This window comes from Vombatus ursinus, unplaced genomic scaffold, assembly GCF_900497805.2.
Source record: "Vombatus ursinus unplaced genomic scaffold, bare-nosed wombat genome assembly UNPS02014830.1, whole genome shotgun sequence".
NCBI classification, from domain to species: Eukaryota; Metazoa; Chordata; class Mammalia; order Diprotodontia; family Vombatidae; genus Vombatus; species Vombatus ursinus.
This window is the reverse complement of record NW_020954608.1, coordinates 43443695-43461827: the sequence shown is the minus strand read 5'-3', so window position 1 is coordinate 43461827 and position 18133 is coordinate 43443695. Positions and strand designations below refer to the sequence as shown.

Below are 18133 nucleotides of genomic sequence, written 5' to 3'. Positions count from 1 at the left end.
TGACTTTAAAAAAACAAAACAAAGCAAAACAACCATGTTTAGTCCATCCTCCGCCCCGCCCAGTCCACAAAAGTCCAGAGTCCAGGGTAGCCCAAGAGCCTCGTGGTCAGCAAAGCGCAGCCAGAACTACAACTCCCAGCATTCCCCGCGCGGCCTCCCGCGGGCTGGGCGGGGGACGGAGCCCAGGCTGTGCTGAGGTGGCAAAGGAAGCGATCCCGGATGTGGCGGAGCCCCGGCGGCGGCGGCGGCGGCGGCGGAGGAGAAAGAGGAGGGGAGGGCTGAAGATGGACTCCTCCGAGAAGGCAGCCGCCACTTCCTCCCCTCGAGGTCGGCCGCCCCGGGGTAGACCCCCGAAGCTGCAGCGCAACGCCCGCAATGGCGTGGGCAAAGGTGGGGAGAAGACGCCGCATATGGCGGCCTTGATTCTCGCGAGAGGAGGCAGCAAAGGCATCCCCCTGAAGAACATCAAGCACCTGGCGGGGGTCCCGCTCATCGGCTGGGTGCTGCGCGCAGCTCAGGACGCCGGGGTCTTTCAGAGGTGTGCATGCGCAGAGGGGGCCCAGGCTGACGGGGAAGGGGCGCGGGGGCCAGCTTCCTCCCTCTGACAGAGCCCTCACGCGTGGGCGTGGAAAGGGTTTGGTATTCGGGGAGCCCGGCTCCCTGGAGAAGAGGGTTTTAGCCCCTTCGGATAACGTGGGGCAATTCTCAGGCCTTCCCCTTTATTGTCCCACCTATAAAATGGGGAAATTGGTTGCTTGTCCCACTGCTTCCCCCTTTCCTTGCCCCACTCACAATGATGCAATGAATGAATGAATGAATGAACGAATGAATGAACGAATGGCGTTTAATAAGGCTTACTATGTGCCAAATGCTACCTGAGGCAATTGGTGGTCTGTTTAGAGGTCCGACAAGAGTTAATTAAACCCCATAGAAAATGTCTCGTTGCTAACTGAAAAGGGTGACAAAGGGGGTTCAGGAATGGGTGAAATGTGAGATCATCCAGGCTTCATTTAATTCCCAATTTCAAACAACCTTACTAGTCCTCTTCCAGTGAGTCAGCACTATCTATAGTGCAGCCAATGTTTATACAAAGGTGAAAGATACGGAATATTTATAGTACACAGTCTTGATAGTTTTATTGTAATATTCTTGTAAATGATCTCATCATTTAAATTTGAACATTGCCATGTTCAGAGAACGGCCAATGCTTGCCCTTGATGCAACTAGAATGCAAGTTCCAATTGCTGGGCCCTTTGTAAAAGATGTTTCTGCCAGCTCTTCAAGGAGATAGACTCTCATAGATGACTAAGGGAAAAGGAGGAAATTTCTTAGTAATTATGAAGTGAATTGCTATAACCTCAGATAGTGGCTAAATTACATGTAAATGTTTTGCTGTGGGAATTGCATTATTTCAGTTTTTTAGTGAAGAGGTGGCCTGGTGTAGTGGATTGAGAGCTGTTGGTCAGTCAGTCAATAAGCATTCATTATTAAATGCCTACTATGTGCCAGACACTGTGCTAAGGGCCCAGTATACAAAGAAAGACAGCAAACACTCCCTGCTGTCAAGGAACTCACAGTCTAATGGAGGAGACGTGCAAAACAATTGTGTGCAAACAAGCGATATGCGGAAATAAAAGGGAGATAATATCAGAGGGATGGCACTAAAGTTAAGGAGGAGTAGGAAAGGTTTCTTGAGGAAAGTGGGATTTACCAGAGTCTTGAAGGAAGCCAAGAGGCAGAAATTAGGAGGAAGAGCATTCCAGGTGTGTGTGGGAGTGGGGAGTAGTTGAAGAAAATGCCTAGAAGGGAGAGATGAAGTATTTTTCTCTTGAAATCTAGTGTTACTGGATTGTAAAGTATGTGGAAAAGTGTAAGGTATAAGAGTGATAATATCTTTCTAGGTATTTGGTGGCTAGATTATGAAGGTCTTTGAATGCCAAAAGACAGTATATTTGATCCTGGAGATAAAAGGGAGCCAGTGGAGTTTATTGAAGTGAGGAGGGGTGAGATAGCATGGTCAGACCTTCTATTTAGGAAAGTCACTGATGGCTGAATGGAGGAAGGATTGGAGTGGAAAGAGACTTGAGGCAGGGAAACCAACCAGCAAGCTATCAAAGTAATTCAAGTATGAAGTGATAGAGGGGCTGCACTAGGGTGGTGACAGAGGAAAGACGGGAGTATATTTGAGAGGTGTCAAAAGGCCTTCATAACAGGTTATAGAGGGGTAAGAGGAATCAAGGTTGACTCATAGTTTGTGAGCCTGGGTGACCTGGAGGATGGTGGTGCCCTCAACAGTAATAAGGAAACTAGGAAGATTTGGAGGGCAAGATAATGATTTCTGTTTTGGATATGTTGATTTTAAGATACCTACTGGACATCCATTTTGAGATGTTGAAAGGCAGTTGGAGATTTGAGACTGAAGGTCAGCACGGAGATTAGGGCAGGATAGATAGATTTGAGAATCATCAGTAGAGAGATGATAATTAAATTAATGGAAGCTGATAAGATCACCTAGTGAGGTAGTATAGAGAGAGAAGAGGAGTCCAAAGGGCCTGTGCTCACATCCTCTGACACACACTGATAATGTGACCTTGGGCAAGCCACTTGATTTTTTCAATGCTCTAGGCAACTCCCGAAGAATATAAATGGCAGAGAAGGTACCCAGCAACATTTGTACAGGAAGTTCATCAGGAGATCTATATACTGTTGTAGTCATAGGCCCAGTCACTATCTCTTTTCCAGCTTTTTAGTAGTATGTTTGTATTCTACGCCTGACTCTGTATCTGACACTTCCGAGTTGGTGCTTGTAAAGTGTTTGTTCATTAAATGAATTCAAGTGGTTTATAAAGGTCCTCTTGGCAGAGGAATTTCCTCACCCAGCAACTCCCTAAACTAATGAAACACAGGCCCAGTCTCTATCCCTAATAGAGACAATAAATTATATAGAGAGAATAGGAATGCACATAAATTCATTCACAGAAGAAAAAAAAATCCAAGAAAAACACTAGGGGAAAAAAAAACTATGACTTCAAATGTTTTTGTAAAACTGCACACAGAATGGGTAACAGGCAAAACTTGCTTTAAATTAGGGCCCATCCAAAAGTGGAACAGAATATTTTAAAATGTAGTAGTTTCCTTTTTGTCAAGAAAAGATTGGATGACTTGGGTTGGGTATATTATAAAGGGAATTTTGGGTGTGTGTATGTGTGAATGTGACATCTGTAAATTATGGAATTTTAGAACTGGAAGGAGCCTTAGATAGCATTTAGTCCAAACCACATTTTGCAGATGAGGAAGCTGAGGTCCCAAAAGATGAAATAATTTATCTAAGGACATATCACTAGTTGGTAGCAGAGCTGAGACACAACAGCTGAGGCTATTAGTACATACTGATTTCTGCTGTTCTGTAGTCCTGTCTACTCTTATTGACACCATATCTCATTTCTGAAAATTAAGTGCTTTGTACTTCACATGTATTATCTCATTTGAGCTTTAAAGCAACATATGAGATAGGTACTGTAGATGTCCCATTTTATAGATGAGGAAACAGTGTTGCAGAGCTTGAGGTGTCTGGTCAAATTTCTAGCCACTGGCAGAGATGGATAGGATTTGAATCTAGGTCTTATCTGATTTCACGTTCCACGCTTATTCACTGCTGTACCTGTGATCTTGTCTACAACTTTACTGTAATTGAAGCAGTCCACATTTCCTAAGCCCCCTTCTTCCATTATTCAGAACTTCTCAGTATCATGACCCATTTCCTCCTTTTGCCAATTGTTCACAGAATAAGAGGTATTCTTACTCTTCTACTTTGCACTATTATCCCATTTATTCCCATCTTCTCCCGTATATTATTCCAGCATTCCCCATTTCTCAGGGGAAGCAACTTGCTGTTGTGGAGGGAAGGTGCTCAATTCCAAGTTAGAGGACCTGAGTTCAAATCCTGGCTGTACCCCACCCTTTAGTTCTGTGTAACCTTGGGCAAGTCATGTAACCTCTTTGGGCCTCGGTTCTCTCATCTATAAAATGAGGGAGTTGAACTAAGTGACCTGTAGGGTCCCTTCCAGCTCTAAATCTATATTGTGGTCTATAATTTGTTTACCTACAGATATGCTCAGGTCTCTTCAACCTTCACCTCAAAAAAAAATTCCTTTGACCTATATTCTCTTGAAAAAGTTTTCTGTATCTAATGCTTCTATTTCCTCACTACCTCGTCTGTCCTCAACCCTTTCCAATATGACCACGCACCACTTAAGGCTCCTTCCTCTACTCTTTTGTGAAGGTGGTCAACTATGAGTGTGTCACACTGCATTAAATGTCAGACTCTGATATGTTGGTTAGTTTTGCCACTGCATTCTTCCCTCTCTTATTTATTCTTTGTAATAAGAGGTATGCCTGGGGAGAGGAAAAGGAAGAGATATATAGGAAAATGTAGGTATTCTAAATCTAAAAGATATCAATAAAAAATTTATTTAAAAATTAAAAAAATTACTCCTTCGGAGGTCACCTGTGATCTAAAAATCAAATCCAGTGGCTTTTTCAGTCAGTAATTTTTGACACTGTTGTGTTTTCCCTTATACTTTTTCCTCTGTTAGCTTCAGAAGCACCAGTCTCTTGGTTTTCCTGCCTCTCTCATCATGCCTTTTTCACCTTCTCTTTGCCTGAAGTATCCAGTCTTAGCTCTCTCTAAAAGCTTTGAGAAGAGTGGAGAGCATTAAATTTGGAACCAAAAGATGTGAGTTTGAACCCCACCTCTCACCTGTGTCAGTCTCAGTTTCCTCATCCAGAAAATGGGGGAAGTAATATTTGCTTTGGGGCAGCCAGGTGGCTCAATGGAAAGAGTGCTGGGTCTGGACTCAGGAAAACCTGAGTTCAAATCCGGCCTTGGACACTTGCTAGCAGTGTGACCTTGGGCAAGTCATTTAACCTCTGTTTACCTTAATACACTGGAGAAGGAAATGACAAACCACCCCACAATCTTTACCAAGAAAACCCCATGGAGAATATGGTCCATGGAGTCACAGAGAGTTGAGAAATGTTGAACAACAACATTTGCTTTACCCACTAACAGGATTGTTGTGAGGAAACCATTTTACAGGCTTCATAAATGTAGCACTTTCCCACCTATCTTCACTCTCTCCCTTGTCAATTTCAGTTCTTTCCATACCCTCAATTACCACCTCTATGCCAGTGGTTCCCAAATTGGTATCTCCAGCCCTGACCTTCTTTCTGAACTCCAGACTGAGAAAACCTAACTACATGTAGAACATTTCCACTTGTATATCTCAGCTTAAACTCTACATGTTTAAAATTGAGCTTGTCATCTCACTCCTCCCTCCCAAAAACATGTTTTTTCTCACTTCACTATTTCTCTCTGTGGTGCCAATATTTACTTAGCCTCCCATATTTGAAACCTAGGCCTAGTAATTGACTCTTTCCCCTCCTAAACCTCTCAGTGCCATTCAATTACCAATTGATTCCATCTCTGCAATATCTTTGACATTCAGCCCTCTTCTTTCTTCCCACTGCTCCCACCCTATTTCTGGACCTCCTTACTACTCTCCTCAACTGTTACTAATACATTACTAACCGATCTTTCCACCTCTCTGTCTCACACCCTCCAAATCCATACTTTGTATTATTGCCAAAATAACCTTTCTTATGTATAAATTATGTCACTCCTCTGTTCAATAACTTTTAGTGACTGTAAGCCGAGTAAAGCTTGGATTACTTTGCTTGGCATTCAGAGTCAGCCAGTCTGGCTCACCCTACCTTTCCAGACTTATTTCATATTACTCCCTTCCATGAACTCTGCATACCAGCCTAGTTGGACTATTCTCTGCACTCCATATACACCCTGTGATCTCTTGCCTCTGCTTCTTCCTCACACTGCCCTCTAAGCTTAGAGTGTCTTTCCTGTTGAATTCCTACCACTTAAAACCCAACTTAAATTCCTCTTAATCATGTAATATATATTATATTCACCTTTATTTGTGTCATGCCCTTACTAGATTGTAAACTCTATGAGGACTGATATCCTATCTTATGTAAACTTTGTGTGTTCACCAATGCCTCCCATAGTGCTCCACACACAGTAAAGACTTAATAAATTGTTTTTGAATGAATGAATCATAGCACAAGTTGTTATTGCTGTAGCCCAAGTTATTGCTGTAGCCACTTGCCATTGACAGCTGCCTAACCCTACTTGAGAAAGAACCTAGCAACTTTTATTCAACCAATTAAGCACTGGAAGTTCTATGTTTGAAAGGAGAGTGTGTATGTTTTTTCCTTTGCCAGTGTTTTGAGTTGTTTGGTCCTCTCAAAACAACAGTTCTCTAAAGGAAGTTATGGATAGAGCCAAGCAGAAATAGGAGCTGACACTAGAAGATATAAAGGCGTTTGAAGTATGAACTGGAGAGATAAGGGAATGTCTGTGGCTTCTTCTTTATAGCTACAGATGGGGGTAAATGAAGTATTACAGAGTCTCAGAGTAGGAAGGGGTTTCAGAACCATTTTTCAGCTACCTTCCTGAAGAAGAATCTCAACATCCTACCTGATAAGTCACTGAAAAATAATCAGTACTTTGTTTAAAGACAGCAAGTGAAAAGCAAACCGCTTCTTCCTAAGACAGTCCATTTCACTTTTGGACAGCTCTTTTAGGAAATTTTTTCCTTATGTTAAGCCTAAAAGCTGCCTCACTTTAACCCATTTTTCCTAGTTATCTGAGCAGATCCAATTTCCCTTCCAAATGATAGCTTACAAATATTTGAAGATGACTATCAGGGCACCTTTCCCCTATTTTTCTCTTCAATTTCCTCTTTTTCAGGCTAATTATTCCTCGTTTTATCCTTATATGGAATGATTGCAAGGCCCTTCACCATTCTGATGAATAATATTAGAGCTAGAAAAAACCTAAAAGAACATATAATCTTACTGCCTCATTTTGCAGATGAGGAAATTGAATTCCAGGCAAATGATTTTTCCCAAGGCCACAGACCTGATATGTAGTAGAGTTGACATTGAAACAATAGAAGAATGTAACTCTGATAATACCTAATTTGTTCTGCATTTTAATGGAATGGGTTTTTTTATGAAAGTTAATTTTTCAGATTATTGAAGCTTACTCCTTGAAGTCCTAAAGCTTTTTTTTTTTTTTTCGCTATTTCTAACATAAATCTTTCTGAAATGCTATATGTACATCCCTGGCTCAAAACAGAATGTACTAAATATAATAGTTTCTTAACCTTAGTAGGGCTCAAATCCAACCTCTGACACATCCTAGATGTGCAACCCTAAGCAAATCATTTAATCTCTCAGTGCTGATTGGCAGCTCTCTAAAACTCATAAGTTACAGGTGAGTTGCCCGAGATAATCTTCAAGGAGTTTTCATATACCCTGATGAAATTATAGGTCTTTAAGTTCTGGTAGGTTTCTTTGAAAAATCAATCTCAAAGTCATCCCTCTGTTGTTAAGGGCTTTGCTTCTTCACTATCCTTGGCAATATTATCATTATCAATGGATGTCACATTACTTTCTAAATACTGGAGGGTGGGGAGAGGACATTAAGATTCATCCCTGCAGTATTCAGTTGTAGCCCAGACCAGTAGTTCTTAGAAAAGGGGGCAGCAACAAGTCATGTGAATGGACTGACTATTGTTAATAGGGTTGAACCCCCTCAATTCAAAATAAACCTCTCCCTTATTAAGGAACAGCACTCCCCAAAGAACTCTCAGATCTGCCATAAAACTTGGGAATCCAAAAGTTGTGTTTTTGCCACTAGTCCTCAGAAGGTGTTAAGGAGCAGGCTTTAAAAATTCCAGCCAGAAGAAAGATGACCTGACTAGATTGGAAGTACATAAGGGTGTTTCATCTTTATCCCTTCATCTCTTGGCTCCTCATCTCAAGATTTACTGACTAGGAAGGACATCAGTTACACTGCCAAATCCCTTCCTAGAACTGTGATGTTAACAGAGCATTGTTTATATTTGTATTTGATAACCACTTGTTGCCTAAAGCCTTTGTTTACAGGCAGCAATCCATGAAAATGTTATCGTTGCCTATCTCCTTTAGATGAGTTAAATGAGCCTGACATAGTTGGAGAAATTCAAGCATGTTATTATTTACCAGTCAGCACTAATGACTATGAAGAAGGCAGAAGAATTAATTTCTAATAAACAAATGATTGGAGCAGAAAAATGAAGAAAAATAAAAGACTAATTCCCTAGAGAAAGCATGCAATAGATTGAGGGAGAGCCTCAGAGTCAGGAAATCTAACACATATCGGCTATGTGATCCTAGGCAAGTCACTTTTCAATGCCCTTGGCATCTTTCTGAGTCACAGATTTACATTGGTAGATGGAAGTTTTAGAAAGGACCAAGGAATCAGCATTCCCAGTACTGATGAAATCCCAGGTCTGGGTAAAAAAAAAAATTTAATTGATCTACCAATTAGTCTTCCCAACATTAGTATTGTCTACATGTCAACATGTACTTCAAGGCTTTGTGATGTTGTCAGAGTGTACTCTCCCTCCACCTATTACAGAATCTTGACTGTCTTTGAAAGTTGCTGTGGCTGAAAAATTAATCAACTAGTGGCCAAAATGGTGATGACCCTCTAATTTTAGCTGGGCCAATCCTTAGTTGACACACATAGTGTCAACTCTGGGCCTGTACTCAGAACCTTGCTTTTATAATTTGTGTTCATTGTTAAAGCTGTGTTGATGACTTTGAGTTCTGAATAACATTTCTATTTTATAATTGATTTCATTTTGACTTATGTTGTCAGTTATCATCAGATACATGTTTATGGGATAAAGTAAAATGCAATTCAGCACACACTTGTTAAATTCCTACTGCATGCAAGGCATTATGCTAGTCCCTACAAACACAAAACAAAAATCAATCCCTGCTATGTAGGTACTTTCATTCTACTGGAGGAATACATTTATGCAGAGAAGTCAGTGCTTGATCATTAAGGAGGAAAAAAAGGATTAACCACTCAGGAAATCAGGAGAGGCCTCCCACAGATGTGGCACCTCTCTTGGGCCCTTAAAGAAGCTAAGGAGCTAAGACACAGAAATGAAGAGGGATTCAAAGATATTATAGGAGATAGGAGAAATCACTGATAACTGGAGGAATCACAAAAGTTCTCTTGTGGGAGATGGCATTTGAGCTAAGGATTCTAGGAGGTAGGAGGTAGAGCATTCCAGGCATGAGGGACAATTTGTACAAAAGCACAGAGATAGAAGATGAGCTGTCATATTTGGGGCACAATATGTAGACCAGTTTGGCTAAACTATAGAATGCGTAAGGGGCAGCAATATAAAATAAATGTGGTAAAATAGGGAGGAGCCAGACTGTAAGGAGCTTTAAATGCCTGATGAGGGGTTTATATTTAATCCTAGAAGCAATGGAAAGGCAGCAAGATTCTTGAGCCAGGGAGTAGCATGGTGAAATCTCTGATTTAGAAAAATCATTTTGGCAGCTGCATAGAGGATGGATTAGAGAGGGGAAGGATCAAAAGCAAAGACACCAATGTAGACATTACATCATAAAATATTTAGGAGTCTACTTGCCGAAACAAACTCAGGAACTATATGAACACAATTACAAAACACTTTTCACACAAAGTCAGATCAAAATAATTGGAAAAATATCAGTTGCTCATGGGTAGGCCAAGCTAATATAATAAAAATGACAATTTTACCTAAGCTAATTTCCTTATTCAGTGCCAGCAAGCAAGGTTCAATCAAACTACTGAAAATTATTTTATAGAGCTAGAAAAAATAATAAGATTCATTTGGAAGAACAAATAGGGAAGGTGGCCTAGCTGTTCCAGATCTTAAATTGTATTATAAAGCAGCAATCATCAAAACTAAGAAATAGAGTGGTAGATCAGTGGAATAGGTTAGGTATGCAAGACACAGTAGTCAGTGACTATAGTAATTTACTATTTGATAAACCCGAAGACCCCAGCTTCTGGGATAAGAACTCACTACTTAACAAAAACTGCTGGGAAAACTGGAAAAGAGTATGGCAGAAACTAGGCATAGAACAAAATCTTATACCATATAGCAAAATAAAGTCGAAATGGGTTCACAATTTAGATAGAAAGGCTGATCTATAAGTAAGCTTATAGTTTACCTCTCAGATTTGTGGAGAACCCTTGTTCTCACAAAATAGTTTGCCTGCCAGATTTATGTAGAACAGAAGAATTTATGACCAAATAAGAGATAGAGAACATAATGAAATGCAAAATGGTTAATTTTGATTACATTAAATTGAAAAGTTTTTTGCACAAACAAAGCCAATGCAACCAAGATTAGGAGGGAAGCAGAAAAGTGGGAAAGAATTTTTACAACCAGTGTAATAGGGGCCTGATAGGGGCCTCATTTCTAAAATATATAGAGAACTAAGTCAAATTTATAAGAATACAAGTCATTCCCCAATTGATAAATGGTCAAAGGATATGAACAGGCAGTTTTCAGATGAAGAAAGCTATCTATAGTCATATGAAAAAATGCTCTAAATCACTATTGATTAGAGAAATGCAAATCAAAACAACTCTGAGATACCACATCATACCTATCAGATTAGCCAACATGACAAAACGGGAAAATGATAAATATTGGAAAAGATGTGGGAAAATTGGAACACTAATGCATTGTTGGTGGAGTTGTGAAATGATCCAGCCATTTTGGAGACCAATTTGGAACTATGCCCAAAGGGCTATAAAAATGTACATACCCTTTGACCCAGCAATAGCACTTCTAGGGTTATATCCCAAAGGGATCATACAAATGGGAAAGGACCCACACGTACAAAAATATTTATAGCAGCTCTTTCTGTGGTGGCAAAAAATTGGAAATTGAGGGAATGCTCATCAATTGGGGAATGGCTGAACAAGTTGTGGTATATGAATGTAATGGAATGCTATTATGCTATAAGAAATGATGAGCAGGAAGACTTCGAAAAACCTGGAAAGACTTGTATGGACTGATGCTGAGTGAAGTGAGCAGAAGCAGGAGAACAGTGTACACAGTAACAGCTACGTTGTACAATGACTAACTTTGATAGACTTAGTCTCTTCTCAGCAATGCAAGGATCTAAGACATCTCCAAAAGACTCATGATGGAAAATGCTATCCACATCCAGAGAAAGAACTATGGAGTTTGAATGCAGATTGAAGCATACTATTTGCTTTTTTTTTTCCTTTTTCTTGTGGTTCCTCATATTGGTTCTGATTCTTCCTTACAACTTGACTAATGTGAAAATATGTTTAATAGGAATATATATGTAGAGCCTATATCTGATTGCATGCCATCTTGAAGAAGGAGGTAGGGAGAGAGTGGGAGAAAAATTTAAAACTCAAAAGCTTGTGGAAGTAATTGTTGAAAACTAAAAATAAATTGATAAAAAATTTTTAAAAAAAAAAGCAAAGACACCAACTTGGGGCTAATCTTAGAGTAAAGACACAAATAATTGTGGAGGGTGGAGAGAGGCTGAGAAACACCTTTTAGAGAAGGTGAGATGTGAGCAGAAATCTTGAAAGAAGTGAGGAGAGAAAGCACTCCAGGCATGAGGGTCAGTTGATATAGAGACACAAAGTCTAGAGACAGAGTATTGTGTTCAAGGAGTAGTGAGGCCAATGTCACTGGATCACTAAATAGTTGGAGGAGACTATGGACCATAGGAGAATTAACTGAAAGAAATGGAGGTGTATGTTCAGTAGAAGAGAAGAATTGGATATGGAGGGAAAGAGATAGGATACTTGTCTTCAAGTATGTGAAGGGCTGTCACATGAGGCAGGGATTAGACTTGTTTTATTTGGCCCCAAAACATAGAACTAGGAACAGTGACTAGAAGTTGCACAGGGACAAATTTAAGTTCATCAGAACCTTCCTGACAATCAGAATGATCCATAAGCTGAGTGGTTGAGCTCACCTTCCCTAGAGATCTTCAGGCAAAAGCTAGATGAGGACATGTTAACTATATTGTAGAGGGGATTCTTTTGGAGATACACAGGGACTAGATGGCCTCTGATGGCCCTTCTTGCTCTGACGTTCTGTGAGCCTGTGATTTGGCAAAGTACCAGTCACAGAATATTCAGGTATTCTTAGATGTCAAATTTCCGTTGTACCTAGACTCGCAATTTTACAATTAGGAAGAACCTTAAAAATCATCTATGCAGTCTTCCTAATATTAAATAAAATGGTTGGGCTACTTTTACATTTCTCCTTTTTTAAAAAAATTTTAATTAATTTTTAACTAATTATTTAATTAATTTAACTAATTATTAATATGGCATATATTCCTTTGGGGAAAGCTGGATCTGTGACTTCATTGGTGGAGAGTTTGCCAGTGTTGATTGACACCTGCTGTAAATTTAAAGTTGTGTTTTTTTTGTTTGCTTTGTTTTGTTTTTTGGCTAGGTAATGGGGTTAAGTGACTTGCCCAGGGTCATACAGCTGGAAGAGTCAAGTGTCTAAGAGCAGATTTGAACTCAGGTCCTTCTGAATCCAGGGCCAATGCTCTATCCATGGTGCCCATCTAGTTGCTTCTGTAAATTTAAAGTCTTAAAGAATTGCCTGGAGCATTAAGGAGTTCATTATTATTCTTATTTTTCACCTTAATATCCCAGACTTAATATGCCTTTTTATTACCTTAAGATGTTTTCCTTGTTTATCCAATGACAGCTACCGTTTGACCATTTCTAAAATGTTTTAAATTTTTAAAGTCTCAAAAATGTCTAATTCTTAAAGCAGATATTAGACTAAATTCAAATATGTTTAAAAGACAAAAGTTCATTATTACTCATCAATAATAAGACTGTCCTACTATGGCACTATAGAGACATCAATGGGAAGAGTTAGAGCCAGTGGGATTGGATTTTAGTTCTGAATCTGCCACTTACTTTTTGGATGACCTTGAACAAGTTATTTTACCTCTTTGGGCCTTAACTTCCTCATTTGTAAAATGAAAGGATTGGACAGTATTATTTCTAAAGTCATCCAATTTTAGTTCTATGATCTTATGAACCATAATGCAATAAAATACGATTTTTATGGCCTGGGTTGGGACCAGACTCCTTTTAAGCAGTTTTTCCGCGAAAACAAAAAAGGGAGTCTAGAAATTTTAATGGAAATATAAATAAAGGATGGGAAAGAAAGCAGACTAGTTTTTCTCTTTTCCTGTATTAATCTATAAGCTATGGCAAAATGCATTTAAAAGCATAAACAACTTAGAAAATTCATTAATGACTGTACCAGTCATTTTCATTTCATTGCCTACAACTAGGTGATAAGTTCTTGGCAGAGACTGTTATTTTTTGTCTTGCATAGTGCTCACACCCAGTCAAATACTCAATCAGTGTTTACTGGTTTCATAAAACTGGTATGTCTCTTAAGGCAATATTACAGTAATAAAGAGATTTTACTGTACTCACTCCATAAGGCATAGTATGTAGCCTTCTACCAGTCCCTTCCTGGGATTTGGAAAAATTAGATCAGAATATCACATTTTAAAGACTTTTGGTAAAATAAAGACCAACTATTTTATAGGTGACAGTCTACATTTCTAATAAAGAACTGAAGAAATCCACAAAGGAGATAGAAATTGTGTCAGGTGACTTAGAATTATGGACTATTTGGCCTGGAAGGAACCTTCTAGATCATGGGTTCATGCCTTGGGCAGGTCACTAACCTCTTTGTTCCCTAACTTCCTCATTCATAAGGTGAGGAGGCTGGACTAGATAACTTTTAAGGTCAGTCCCAGCTCTAAAGCTAGCATTCCATAAACACCCTTGGTTTACAAATGAAGAAATCCAGGTACTGAGAGGTAAGTGAGTTATCTGAAGTTCACACAGAAAATGAGTGGCATAGCCAAGGCTGGAACATCAGGTCTCCTGACTGCTCTTTGTTTGCCTCTTGACCACAGTTGTAGAACTGAGCCCTTAGTGGAATAAAAAATGAGAGTTTAAAGTCAGTGAAGCTACTGCCAAATTCAATAAACAGTGGAAAAACAATTAGGAGTAAATTGCTAGTTTTAGTTTTACTATTGTTCCATTGGCAGAAAGCAGCTAGTTATTGATGTGAGAGTCATTCCTGAATCAGCTGTTTGTCAGTACAGCCGCTAAAGTGATTTTCCTAAAAGGCAGGTCCAATCATGTTATCCCTCTCCCTCCCTACCCCCTACATACACACTCAGTATGCTCCCTCACTCAGCCACGCTCCAGTGGCTCCCTATTGTCTCTAGGAACAAATAAAAAAATGCAATAACCTTCATAACTTTGCTCCCTCCTACCTTTCCAGGCTTCATACATCTTACTCCCCACCATGTATTCTTTGATGCAGTCACATTGGCCTTCTTTCTGGCTGTTACACAAACAAGACACTATCTCTTGGCTCAGGGCATTTTCTCTGACTGGAAATCCTGTCTCTCCTACACCATAACTAATGACCTCCCTGGCTTCTTTTAAGTCCCAACCAAAATCCATCCTACAGGAAGCCTTATCTTGCCCCTCTTAATTCTACTGCTTTCCCTTTTAATCATTTTGTATCTATCTGGTATATAGCTGGCTTTGTATCTATTTGTTTTCATGTCTCCCCCATTGGGGGAGCATATGGAAGTAATCACAGAGAGGCAAACTCTTTATGTCCCTAAGTGGGAAGATGATACTTGTAACTCTTGAGAAGTGTATCTTTATTACAGACATTTAAAAGGGATATACATAATCAGAGGGTGTAGGTATAAATTGACTTTGATGTGATGATAAAAAACCTAATTAAGGGGTGAAAAGGGATTGTAATGGGACAAGAGGAAAGGAGGATGCAGAAAAGGGTAAATTACAACACATGAAGAGGCACAAAAACATTACAGTAGAAGGAAAGAACGGAGGGAGATAAGCATTATTTGAACCTTACTCTCACAGGATTTGGCTCAAGGAGGGAGTAACATACTTGGGTATAGAAATCTAACTTGCCGTATAGACAGTACAAGAGGAAAGGAGACAGAAAAGGGAGGGGGTGATTAGAAGGGAGGGGAAGAAGTAGTAAGGGAAAAGGGAAAGAAAAGGGAGAGCGCTGATAGAAGGAGGGAAGACTGAAGAAGGAAGACTTTTGAGAAGGGAAAGGAGACAGAAGAAGCATAAACGGGGAAATAGGATGGAGAGAAAAACACAGTAATCATAACTGTGAATGTAAATGGAATGAACTCTCCCATAAACCAGAAGTGGATAGCAGAATGGATTAAAAACCATAATCCTACAGTATGTTGTTTACAAGAAACACATTTGAAACGGAGGGATACATACAGGGTAAAGGTAAAAGGCTGGAGTAGGATATATTGTGCTTCAAGTGAAGCATAAAAAAAGCAAAGGTAGCAATCCTGATCTCAGACAAAGGAAAAGCAAAAATCTAATTGAAAGAGATAAGGAAGGAAACTATGTCCTGCTAAAAGGCACCTTAGACACTAAAGTAATATCATTACTAAACATATATGCACCAAGTGGTACAGCATCCAGATTCTTGGAGGAGAAGTTAAGGGAGTTAAGTGAGCAGAACCAGGAGAACACTGTACACAGTAACAGCCACAGTGTGTGATGACTGACTTTGATAGACTTAGCTATTCTCAACAATACAAGGATTTAAGACAACTCCAAAAGACTCATGATGGAAAATGCTATCCACATCCAGAGAAAGAACTATGGAGTTTGAATGCAGATTGAAGCATACTATTTGCTCTCTTTTTTTTTTTTTGTTTTGTTTCTTCTTTCTCGTGGTTCTTCCCCTTTGTTCTAATTCTTCTTTACAACGTGACTAATGTGAAAATATGTTTAATAAGAATGTATATGTAGAGTCTGTATCAGATTGCACACTGTCTTGGGGAAGAGGGAAGGGAGGGAGATGGAGAAAATTTAAAGTTCAAAAGCTTTTGGAAGTGAATGTTGAAAACTAAAAATAAATAATTATAAAAAAAAATGAGGCTTCCTTATGTGACCTTTTGGGGCAGTCTTAAATATGAATGTGTTTTGACAGTCAGTTTGGCCATATCAACTAACTAGCTAGCCATGTTCAGTGATGCTTTCAGATTAGCTTAAGTAGTTTCACATCTAATTTTAAGATGTTAATAGGGCACACAATATTCTTTCAGAGCCATGGTATTACAAGTTCCCACTGCAAATAACAGAAAACACTTTTTTCTCTGCATCTATTCTTCAATAAATTCCTGTTGTGCAATATTTATTTCATTATTTCATAATTTGAATGTTCTTTGTTGAATTGCTATTATTTAGCATTATAAAACTAAATTCCAAATTATAGTGTTTATTTTTACCTTTCATCAATTTCACTAATCTTATAGTAACTTTACAAACTTTTGAAGCTATTTACTTTGATAGCTAAGTTCTCTAATGATTTGGGGGGGTTGTGTTTTTTATGTATATATAGCATATGGGTTTCTACGGATCATGATGAAATTGAGAAAGTTGCCAAGCAATGTGGAGCACAAGTTCATCGAAGAAGTTCAGAAGTTTCAAAAGACAGTTCCACTTCTTTAGATGCCATATCAGAGTTTCTAAGTTATCATAATGGTATGTATTTAATTACTTGTTTATTTTTCAAAAAGCAAGTTCATTTCATTGTTGTTGGGATGGGATTTTGCTGTATTTAATTATTTGATAACCTGATTTACTTTAAATGAATTAAATATGTTAGAGAAATCTCTTCATTGGCACTCAGTTTTCTTTTGCTGAAATCATTATGACACATGTTTTCTTCATTTTTTGTCTTCTTAAGAGGTTGATATTGTAGGAAATATTCAGGCTACTTCTCCATGTTTACATCCTTCTGACCTTCAGAAAGTGGCAGAAATGATCCGAGAAGATGGATATGATTCAGTTTTCTCTGTTGTGAGGCGACATCAATTTCGGTGGAGTGAAATTCAGAAAGGAGGTAACCTTACATTTTCATTCTTTCTAGTCTTAAATGATTACAGCAAGGTTCAAATGTTTTCTTCCCTAGCTGTGTTATGTGAAGTGAAAGTGAATATATAATACTTAATGTGAATTATGGAAACAATAACAAGGTAGAAATGGTATAGTAGTTTATGGAGTATGATTTCTATTTATAAAACTCTGATCTTATTATTAACAGTGAGGTGATAGTACCAAATAATATATTTAGACTAGCAGTTCTGAACCTTTTCAAGTAAAAGCACTCATTTTTAATGTAAAAAAATTTTGATTCCATATGATATTAATTGTATGATTAATATCCATTGACTACAAAATAGAAAAGCTGCAGTGAATTCATTAATAGTTTTTTAAAAATTCATATTTTGATTTTTAAAGCATGTATATAGAGAGGCATCAGAACAGTAATACGTACGTTATTTATTCAGTGAAAATTATGTTTATTTATTACATGGAATTACTTAATAAAATGGATCCCTTGCATTCCAGTGGTCCATGATCATAGGCTATACGTCTGGACCAAGAGCCTTTGATTTAGCTTTTGTACTAATCTGACTAAGGAAATACTTAAAATTATTTTCAAAAACACGTAAGTCAGAAGCATTAGGTCAGATAACACTAGGTAAATATTTGAAATATTCCAGACCTTAGTATTCTAGTTCTTGGCAAATTAGATAAAAATAAATCAAATGTTTGGACTCTTCAGTCTAGAAAAAGACTGAGAATAACGTTTCAGTAAAATGAAAGCTAATAAAATAATGAAGGACACGCTATGGGGATATTTACCAAAGCCTAGAATTGTCCTCCCCTTAAAACTTGAAAGATGAGTTTTAGGAAGTAAGACTTAACGTGTTAAAATGTTAGATTGTACCAAAAAGATGGTAAAATATAAGTAGGTTTAAAGAGGGATTGAATATATTTCTGTATGACAAATCCAGAAAGGTATTTTAAAGTGAAGTAGGAATTTTTGGGCAGAGGGTAATGGATGGGGGACAGGGGGCGGGGGGACAGACAATATTTATTTAAACTTTTAAGATTGACTAATCTTTCTGTAAGATGTCAGAATTAATACAGACAGACTGAGCTGGAAGGATCAGGAGCCTTGGGCACTGAGGAATTTTTTTACTCTCTTGTGCTTTTTCTTCCATCTTGACCAGTTCAAAC

The 18133-nt window shown here is 38.5% G+C and overlaps 1 protein-coding gene across 1 annotated transcript in view; it reads left to right on the top strand.

Moving 5' to 3' along the window:
- The first annotated feature begins 205 nt into the window (after positions 1 to 205).
- Positions 206 to 18133, top strand: part of CMAS (cytidine monophosphate N-acetylneuraminic acid synthetase) — a 29841-nt gene continuing 11913 nt past the window's right edge. Inside the window, exons 1-3 of the mRNA XM_027838898.1 lie at positions 206 to 538; positions 16446 to 16588; positions 16794 to 16949. Of these exons, the coding sequence (XP_027694699.1) occupies positions 285 to 538; positions 16446 to 16588; positions 16794 to 16949 (553 nt within the window). The 5' untranslated portion in view covers positions 206 to 284. The remainder of the gene's footprint in view (positions 539 to 16445; positions 16589 to 16793; positions 16950 to 18133) is intronic.